At 52.5% G+C, this 10,538-nt stretch overlaps 1 protein-coding gene across 1 annotated transcript; it reads right to left on the bottom strand.

Moving 5' to 3' along the window:
• Positions 1–1,394: 1,394 nt before the first annotated feature.
• MLN (motilin) lies at positions 1,395–7,755 on the bottom strand. Its single transcript, XM_038748757.1, has 5 exons — positions 7,648–7,755; positions 5,335–5,451; positions 3,100–3,208; positions 2,493–2,551; positions 1,395–1,433 (listed from the first exon to the last, which is right to left on the bottom strand). The coding sequence occupies exons 1-5, from the start codon at positions 7,753–7,755 to the stop codon at positions 1,395–1,397; spliced, it is 432 nt and encodes a 143-aa protein (XP_038604685.1).
• Between the last annotated feature and the right edge of the window lie 2,783 nt (positions 7,756–10,538).

Raw genomic sequence — 10,538 nt, 5'->3', positions numbered from 1 at the left:
GCTTGGCAGATGTGCAGAGGGAGGGCATTCCGGGCCAGGGGGAGGACGTGGGCCAGGGGTCGATGGCGGGACAGGCGAGAACGAGGCCCACTGAGAAGGTTAGCAGTGGCAGAGGAGCGGAGGGTGCGGGCTGGGCTGGAAAAGGAAAGAAGGGAGGTGAGGTAGGAGGGGGCGAGGTGTTGGACAGCCTTGACTCTCCCCACCTTCAAAAACTTATTGAAAGCACATCTCCTCCAAGAGCCCTTCCCTGACTAAGCCCTCATTTCTTTTCTCCCACTCCCCTCTGTGTCACCCTCATTTTCTCCCTTTCACTCCACCCTCAGCCCCACAGCACTTATGTACGTATCCATAATGTATTTATTTATGATAATGTCTGTCTCACCTTCTAGACTGTAAGCTCTTTGTAGGCAGGGAATGTGTCTGTTATAGTGCTATATTGTACTCTCCCAAGCATTCAGTATAGTGCTCTGCATTGTAAACTGCATGGTCATTTGGATACAGCATAGGCCTGGGAGTTAGAAGGACCTGGGTTCTAATTCCGGCCCTGCCGCTTGTCTGCTGTGTGACCTTGGGCAATTCACTTCACTTCTCTGCGCCTCATTTATCTTATCTGTAAAATGGGGATTAAGACTTTCAGCTCCCATGAGGGAACATGGACTGTGTCCAACCTGATTAGCTTGTATTTACTCCAGCGCTTAGAGCAGTGCTTGGCACATAGTAAGCGCTTAACAAGTGCCATAAACCTGAGCATAGCATTCCTTACCCTTTTCCTTAGGCCTCTGCCTGCAACTTGGCTCTCCCTTCTGATCCCTGGTCCGTGCTCTATCCACCAAGCCACGCTGCTTCACCCTAAGCCACGCTGCTTTTCACTCCACTGTTTGCTCTTGTGTGGTTCACTGGCCCCGTGCGGTTCACTAGCCCCGTCGCCTCTTATGTAAGGCTTCTTTCCTTCAGGGAGAAGTTCAGAGTCCCCAAGAGAGCCATTTTAGCGAACACCCTACGGCCACGGATTTTGGGACGGGTGTGGGATTGCTCCGGGCCTTAAAGGCCGGAGATGCCCCAAGGTTGGAAACGTCTGCAGTGCCTCTGCGAAGCCGGTTCATAAATAAAGGAACATTCGCTAACATTAAATTAAATTAGGATGAAATTTCCCATCCCATTTGGTTTAGAAGGCAGAAATAACTGGGTTGGTGGGATAATTTGGTGGCTGACGCTGTCTCGTGGAGTCAGTCACAAGGTGATAATAATGATAGTAATTAGTACTCGGATCATCCCAGCTATTTCCCTTTGGCTTCGGCAGAGGAAGAATCAGAGGCTCAGAGGGGTTAAAGGTCAAGAGAAACTAAACCAGGTCGTTGGGGGATATTGGCTCCAACATCAACAGCCAAGCCAGGCTAGGACATCTGGAGCTTGAGGGCAAAATGGTCACCCCCCTGCTTATGAAGAGGGGAATCAGAGGCTCTGAGGAGAAAGGTCAAGATCCCCCAGCAAAAGCCATGATGGTGGTGGGGCCTAGTAGAGCAGTCAGCACTCAGTGAGTGCTCAGTAAATATCAGTGATTGATTGGTGTCCTGGCAGAGTCAGTCTCTCTGATGTCACAGGGAATGTGTCTGTGATATTGTTATACTCTACTCTCCCCAGCACTGAGTACAGTGCTCTGCACACAGAAAACACTCAATAAATAGGATTGACTGATTCAAAGCAAGCCACTCATGTGCAGAATAATGATAATAATGGTACTTGTTAAGCACTTATTATGTGCAAGGCCCTATACTAAGCACCAGGGTAGATACAAGCAAATCGGGTTGGACACAGTTTCTGTCCCACTTAGGGGTCACAGTCTTAATTTTAACTTTTACAGATTACAGAGGAGGGGACTCAGAGGCACAGAGAAGAGAAGTGACTTGCCCAAGACCACTCAGCTGACAAGTGAGAGCCGGGATTAGAACCCCTGACCTTCCGACTCCCTAGACCCATGCTCTATCCACTACGGCACCCACTGCTGCAGCTATTCCTGCAGGATTATCTGCCCCTTCTTACCACTGTCTTTTCCCTAAGGCCCTGAGGTGACCCTTTAGACAAGAAAATATCAAATAAGAGCATCATTTCTGTAAACTGCAAGTTTTATTCACTCAGGCCTGACTGTTGGTCTGCGGCCCCGGGAGCGGGGGAGCTTTGGGTTGTGTGCCGCCGGCCTCAGTGGGGGTCGAAGAGAGCCCACGAGGGCCCGTCCGTCCTCTCCTTCTGGGGCAGAGCCCATCAGCTGGCCACTGGGAGAGAAGAGCACAGCAGGCTTAGAGATCAAGGATGTTAGCAGAGGAGCTTGAACGTTTTCCTCCAAAATCCCAGTGGGGAGCGGGCACCTGGCCTCCCAGCCCTGCCAACGGCCTTACAGGATAGTCTGGGGGTCCACCCCCCTGCTTGCCCCCTCCCACTCCAGGGGTCCGGGAAAAGGCCACAAGTGGGATTGGAGAACAAGGGGGTGGGCTCACCGATCCGTAGCCCAACGAGAGCTGGGTTTCTCTGAGGCTGACTGCTTGGGATGGCATTTCTGGGGGGGAAAGGGGGCAGTCCCAGGCTTTGCCACCCAAAGCGAGGGCACTGAGGCCTCCTGGGGACTTTGCCCAGAGAGTCTGGACTGCGGACAGGACCCCACCATTTGGGGATGCAGTTACACTATAGGTTTATCTGCAGTGAAGAGGAACAGGGCCCATTGCATCAAATGCCTGGAGTAGTTTACTCTAGAGTGCCTGCTCTTTGTGGGTAGGAAACGTGTTTACCAATTCTGTGACACTATACTCTCCCAAGGGAGTACTCTATACACAGTAAGCACTCAATAAATACCATTGATTGATAGTAGGAAGGCTCCCTCTGGACTTGCCAATTCAGCTTCAGTGCCCACAGCCCTGGTCAGGGTTCGACTCCCCTGGGAGAGGAAGGAGGGTGAGCAGAGGAAAGGTAGCCTGATGCCCTTAAGCTGAGGCATGCAGAACAGACTGAACTGGGTGGGAGGGCAGCCCTGAAATATTAATCTCTCAGAAACCTTGGCTGCAGCAAAGCAGAGACAGGGAGACAGAGAGAGCGAGACCCATCCAGTACCGTTCTGGGTGGACAGCAACGCCTCCACAATCAGCTCCTCGAGGATACCCCGGTACTTTGCCAGCTGCCTGGAATTCATCCTTAGCCCAATTCCCACAGGAGCAGCCAGCTGTGAAATAAGGCAGAGTTAACAAGAGAAGAAAACACACGGGGAGAGCAGCAGTTAACCCCAGGCTACTGTGCAACTCCCGAGCTTTCTGGGCCCTTTCTCACTAGAGCCTCAGGGGATTGTTGGGGAGAGCTAGAGGGGAACCCAGAGGAGAGCCAATGGAGTTTGCTAATAAGGCTAACAAGACTTTGGGGCCATGGCAGCTGGGCTTTCATCCTCGGCAGGAAAGGGAGCTGGAAGAAGGCTGGGATCCCTGTAGGGAAATCTCCTGGGGGGAAAATATGCTCACCGGACAGGCTCGAGGCTGGGGAGGATGGGAGGGCCTGAGGGGGAAGCAGGGTCACTGAGGAAACTGGGGCCTTGGGTCAAAGAACTAGGTGCTGCAGCCACACAAGGGGTTAAGGGAGTTGCTTTCTTTAGGGGTCTTGCTTAGGAACAACCCCTTCCTCCAGGGGGGCAGTCTCTGAGGGGCAGGCTTAAGGGCAGGAAGAGTCTCACTGACTCTGCAGGGGCCTCCCTCTTCACATCTGACAGAAGGTAACTCTCCCCACCTTCAGAGCCTTATTGAAGGCACATCTCCTCCAAGCAGCCGGCTAAGCCCTCATTTCCTCTTCCACTCCTTTCTGCATCGCTCTGATTTGCTCCCTTCTTTCACCAGTCCCTCAGCCCCACAATACTTGCATACATAGTTATAATTTATTTATATCGATGACTGTCTTTCCCTCTAGACTGTAAGCTCATCATGGGCAGGGAATGTGTCTACCCCCTCTTTTATGTTGTTAGATTGTACTTCGTACAGTGCTCTGCACACAATATGTGCTCAATAAATAAAACTGATGAATTGACCTGTGGAAGTAGGGTACCCCAAAAGAGCATGTAGCTTTTTGTCAGAGGTCAGGGGTTCAAATTCCGGCTCCGCCAATTGTCAGCTGTGTGACTTTAGGCAAGTCACTTCACTTCTCTGTGCCTCAGTTCCCTCATCTGTAAAATGGGGATTAAGACTCTGAGTCCCACGTGGGACAACATGATCACCTTGTAACCTCCCCAGTGCTTAGAACAGTGCTTTGCACATAGTAAGCGCTTAATAAATGCCATCATTATTATTTCACCTTTCAGGCCTTGCTCCAGTTGGCTCTCTCTCCTCTTCCTTCCTTCCTCTCCCCCTCATCCTGTCCACCCCCTACCCTTTACTACCGATTCTCTCCTTCCCACCCTTCCTTTCTAACCTGACCCAAGGCTATATCCTCTAGGGAGTCTTCCCTAGGAAAAAAGACAACTTTTGCTGCAACGTTTGACCACCCTCCCTGCATCCCATTCTAGCAATGACGGGACCAGGACAATCAGATGAGTGGGGTACGCAGAGGCCCAGGCCTCTGTCCTGTCTTTCCCAAGAACAGAAATCTTGCATGCTCTCTGCCTCTGTGTGCTGAGGGGCTGTGGACTCCACAGGCTTAAGACAAACCTCTGCTGCTAATGGGCTGGAGGTGTCAAAAATGGGAGCCGGCATCAGCAGCTGCTACTCTGTATATGTTCTGGACCCATTCTCTGCCTGTCCTGGGGAGAGGGTGAAGGAAACCTGAAGGCTCATGGTTCTTCAGGGGTGGAGGGCCTAGAGGTGTAGGGCAGGAAAAGGAATTCCAGCCCACAGTGTTCTGCTCCCCGAGAACCCACCGGTGGGGCAGGGAGCTAGGGGACCCCAAAGCTGGGAGACCCCTCAGAGAAGCCTCCGCAGAGCCCCAACTTGGGCTCAGAGCTGTAAGGAAGGAACGGTATCACGCATGACCCTATGTGACATGGGTCATTCGATTTTTTCTGTATGGCATTTGTAAGCACTTACTATATGCCCGTCACTGTACTAAGCACTGGGATGATACAAGTCAATCAGGTTGGACACAGTCCATGTCTCACATGGGGCTCACGATCTTAATCCCCATTTCACAGCTGAGGGAACTGAGGTCCAGAGAAATGAAGTGACTAGCCCAAGGTCACACAGCAGACAAGTGGCAGAGCCGGGATTAGAACCCAGGTCCTTCTGACTTTCAAGCCCATGCTTTTGCCACTAGGTCGTGTCACTTCAGGGCACGGGGCTGGCTATGTCTGTGGTTCTGCCTCACGCTGGCTCCTACCTGGACGATTTCATCTTCTTCTTCTCCGTGGGGCTCTGCCAACGTCCTGAGGCCTCCCTGATCCAATCTCTTCTGCACAGTCAAAGATTTCTTCTGCCCCTTATTCCGCTCTCTCTCCTAATTTGGGAGACACAGGGAGAGCGGCCTAAGGCTCCAGGGGTCCCCCAGCCCCCACGCCCGTCCCCCCAATTTTTTTCCTCACCACCCTCCCCCTCCTGAGTATGGGAAGAGGGCTGCCGTAGCCCCCTCCCCGACCCCCGGGGCTTCAAGTGGGGAATCCAGGCCCCCTCAGAACTAGGCGGGTAGGGGCCGTGGGCGGTACTGAGCAGCTAGGAGAACCTGAGAGGCATTTACTTGGCATTACTTTATATGACTGTTAATTAAATTAAAACAGATAATTGTTGCCCTCCGTGTATACTAAATAGGTCAGCCAGTCTCTGAACAGAAAGACACTTAACATCGCCCCCTCCCGCGGCCCTCCCCTCCCGCCGATAAGGCACGAGGCAGGTGCCTGGTGTGTGGGAGAGAGGCATCCTGGGCCCGTCTCATCTCTGGGAGAGGATTTATGGGAGCCCAGGCAGGGAGATGAATTATGGAGGAAGGCGACTGTAGCCTCTCCATAAAAATCTCTGAGTCGAGCAATTACAGAGAGGGAAAGCATGGAGCAGATTCATGCCAACTGGCTTCTCGCTGGTTTTTCAGCTGGGTTTGGCTGCTCCAGCCCAGCTGGTCCCAAATCCAGCATCACACCCCACTCCGGGCCCCTCCACACCCACACCCTGGAGCCCCTCTGTCCTCAAGGAGGGACCCCGGGGGGACTGGGCAGTCCAGGGACAGGCCAGCCCAGCCCAGCCGGACCCCTCCACTTCTTCTCCCATGACTGCCCAAAGTCCAGCTTCTCTCTTTCTGTTTCTTTCTCTCCTCCTCTCTTTTCCCTTCCCCTTTTCTCTCTTCTTCCCCCTGCCTCTCTCTTTCTCTCATGCCGACCACATGGTCCCGGCGTGTACCGAGGCTGGACCGTGGAAGTCTACCAGCGCTTAGAACAGTGCCTGGCACATAGTAAGCACTTAAATACCATCCTCATCATTGTTATTATTACTTTCTTTGGTGGAGGTACAGGCTCCAGGGCACAGGGAGGGAAGAGGTTGTGGGGCAGGGAGATTTGCCTGAGCTCAGCCTCCTCAGTTTTGAGAAGCAGACTGTTCCAGGTCTCCCTCCTCCCCATCCCTACCTGATCACCACTGAAAGGGGAAGGGGCTTGCAGACCACTCCTTGGGGGCAGGGAGGCCCCCCCGGACTGGCGGTCCACCATTGTGGACAAAGTCCGTGTGTACTCCTGAGCTTGGGAGCGAGGTCAACCTGGGGTCCTCAGAAGGCTCGGCCAAGGATCCCCAGGGCTCACAATCGTCTCCTCCAACTCCTGCCTCTTTCTCTGCAGTTGCCCTAGGGTCACCTGGACACTAGGAAGGTCAGAGACCAAGTTCATGCAATTCCTCCAGGCCCGCTACCTGCTTTTCTTTAGGTCCCTACTCCCTCAGCAGGTGCAACATTGTTGTCCGGCTGCTGGAGGGGTGGTTTTGGCTGGGGACGGTCCCCAGTAGGGAAAGTTGGCTCAGGCAAGGCCAGAGGCCAGCGAGATGGCGGGGCAGCAGACTCAGGTTTCCAGAGGCTGTAGTCCAGGCCCTTGGCTCCTGCCCAGCTGCTGGCCTCCAACTGTTTCTCAGCTGGCTGACCCAGCCTGGCAAGTTATCCAGAGATTACTGGGCTCCTGAATCTAATCCACCCGAATCTAATCCGCCCCAACCCCATGTCTCCTTGCCTCCTTAGTGCTTCTCTTAGCCCCATAGACTGTAAGTTCATTGTAAGCAAGGAATACAGCTGTAATATTGTTATCTTGTACTCTCCCAAGCACTTAGTACAATGTTCTGCACACACTAAGGGCTTAATAAATACAACCGACTGACTGAAAGCTGCTCCCCACCCCTTGACTCTGACCTAGAACCATAAGCAACAGTGTCCTGATCAGATCAAGGGTTCCATCTAGCCCCTTCCCTCTTCCCTCTGCATCCCAACTCTGGCAGCCCCCAGACAACCCCAACAATGTCCTCGCCTGCCACCCCCTCAGTTCCATGGGGGTCCCACCCAGCATTAGGCCACTTTCTGGTTTTCATTGAACTGGGCCTGCATTCTTTTAGGTCTGGGCATGTGGCCAATGGGGTAAGGCCGGATGGGAGAGAGGGATGAGAAGGAGGGAATGGGGAGGGGAAGAAGGAGCAGGAGTGGGAGAAGAAGGAAGATGCTGGCCAGAATTACCTGCATCCTCTGAACATCGCTATGGGTGAAGATCGGAACGAAGCCTTCGGCCATCATGGCTGCTACGTACACCACCAGCAAAAATGCCACGGCTCTCCTGGACACCATCCTGCAGCCTGGGGGACAAACTGCAGAGCCCCGAGCTGGACACGAAGAAGCCACCCGCCACCCGGGGTCGACCTTCCCGGCCCCTCGGCGAAGTCCAGGGACCAACCCTCCAGCGAGAGAGATCTGCCTCAGCTCAACACTGGAATCAGCTGTCTGTCTGTCTGTTTCTCTCCTACCGGCCCGGCCCCACAAAACCCCAGGTTCAGCTGGGTGGGTGGGGAAGGGAAGGAATAAGAAAAGTGCCTTCTAACCCAACCCTGAATCCACCTTGATCTCCAGGCTGGGGTGGGTTGAGAAGCAGGGGAATGGACTTATTGACCGCTCAGGTTCCCACCTGGCTCTGGGGCTGCTGGGTTCCCTGGGTCAGGTCGGAGATCAGATGTTGTCAAGGAAAGGTGACTCACAGCCCGGGGTCACTGTACTTCCCAAGCGCTTAGAACAGTGCTCTACACACAGTAAGCGCTCAATAAATACGACTGAATGAGTGAATGAATTTGGAGGACCCCAAGCTGTCCGCCCCTATTTTCTGCAGACTTCCCTCCCACCGCAACTCCCAGGGCCCCTTTGCATACTCACAGAGCGAGAGAAGCTGTGTGTCCGACGTTCCCTGTCCTGCCGCCTTGGGCCGAGCGGGCTGGGCTGATGGTTTTTATACGTACCTTCTGCTCGATTCATTGACAGCTGCTGATCTTTGCCCTCACATGCCACCCCCGCGGGGGTGGCAGAAGGATGGGCGGGTGGGGGGGAAGGGGTGTGAATTCTTGGAGCACATAGAAACCAGAAGCAGGACTGGTCCGGCCCAAGCTGCCAGGGGCACCAAGCTAGAGGCCTTGGTGATGATCGCCATGGTGCGGTGAATGAGTCGGGACATGCGAGCGGTGCCAGGATGCTCCAGAAGGGCTTTCACTGACCCTATTGGTTTGAAATGGGGGCCATAATCAATCAATCAATCAATCGTATTTATTGAGCGCTTACTGTGTGCAGAGCACTGTAGTAAGTGCTTGGGAAGTACAAGTTGGCAACATATAGAGACAGTCCCTACCCAACAGTGGGCTCACAGTCTGAAAGGAGGAGACAGAGAACAAAACCAAACATACCAACAAAATAAAATAAATAGAATAGATATGTACAAGTAAAATAAATAGAGTAATAAATATGTACAAACATATATACATATATACAGGTGCTGTGGGGAAGGGAAGGAGGTAAGATGGGGGGATGGAGGGGGGATGAGGGGGAGAGGAAGGAAGGGGCTCAGTCTGGGAAGGCCTCCTGGAGGAGGTGAGCTCTCAGTAGGGCCTCGAAGGGAGGAAGAGAGCTAGCCTGGCGGATGGGCAGAGGGAGGGCATTCCAGGCCCGGGCCATAAGACCCCTTTCCAAGCTTGCCCCCCTTCCCCTCCCTTCTCTGCCATAGTAAGAGTGTGTTGGGGTACCCTTGGGGAAGCAGCATGGTGAAACAGATAGAGCACAGCCCTGAGAATAGGAAGGTCATGGGTTCTGGTCCCGTCTCCATCACTCGTCTGCTGTGTGACCTTGGGCAAGACACTTCACTTCTCTGGCCCTCCATTCCCTCATCTGTAAAATGGGGATTAAGATTGTGAGCTCCAGGTGGGAGAGGGACTGTATCCAACCTGGTTTCGTAGCTCAGTGGAAAGAGCCTGGGCTTTGGAGTCAGAGGTCATGGGTTCAAATCTTGGCTCTGCCAATTGTCAGCTGTGTGACTTTGGGCAAGTCACTTCACTTCTTGGGGCCTCAGTTCCCTCATCTGGAAAATGGGGATGAAGACTGTGAGCCCACCCCCACCCCTCCGGGACAACCTGATTACCTTGTAACCTCCCCAGTGCTTAGAACAGTGCTTTGCACATAGGAAGCACTTAATAAATGCCATTATTATTATTATTTGCTTATATTCATTCATTCAATCGTATTTATGGAGGGCTTACTGTGTGCAGAGCACTGTACTAAGCGCTTAGGAAGTACAAGTCGGCAACATATAGAGACGGTCTCTACCGAACAATGGGCTCACAGTCTAGAAGGGGGAGACAGACAACAAGACAAAACATGTAGACAGTAGTCAAAATCATCAGAATAAATAGAATTATAGCTACATGCACATCAGAGCTGGGTTTGAGTCCCAGCTTATATCCACCCCAGCACTTAGTACAGTGCCTGCCACATAGTAAGCGCTTAACAAATACCGCAATTATTATTATTATTATTACTAACCCCCCAGCAATCTAGGATGCCCACGCCCTACCCCCAACTCCAGCTCTCTTTAAGTGGGAAGCAACACAGTCTAGTGGCAAGAGCCTGGGCTACAGTCAGAGGATGTGAGTTCTAATTCCGCTCTGCCACTTGTCTGCTGTGGGACCTTGGGCAAGTCACTTAACTTCTCTCTGCCTCAGTTACCTCATCTGCAAAATGGAAATTAAGACTTTGAGCTCCAAGTGGGACAGGGACTGTGTCCAACCTGATTACCTTCTACTTGGAACAGTGCTTGGCACATAGTAATAACAATAATAATGATGATGATGGCATTTGTTAAGTGCTTACTATGTGCCAAACACTGTTCTAAGCACTGGGCACTGTCCTAAGCACTGTAAGCACTAAATAAATACCATTATTATCATTATGATTATTTAGGTCCCAAACTGAACATGCCCTGAGCTGGATTCAGACTGGATGGGGAAATTCAGGCACTGAAGGGAGAGAGGACAGCCAGGGGTGAGGGAAAGGTAGATTGGCCAGTTTTACTTGTACCTATCTATTCTATTTATTTTATT

This window comes from Tachyglossus aculeatus, chromosome 7 (assembly GCF_015852505.1).
Source record: "Tachyglossus aculeatus isolate mTacAcu1 chromosome 7, mTacAcu1.pri, whole genome shotgun sequence".
NCBI classification, from domain to species: domain Eukaryota; kingdom Metazoa; phylum Chordata; class Mammalia; order Monotremata; family Tachyglossidae; genus Tachyglossus; species Tachyglossus aculeatus.
Note: the sequence above shows the minus strand (reverse complement) of the source record. Positions and strands in the feature narration are given on the sequence as shown.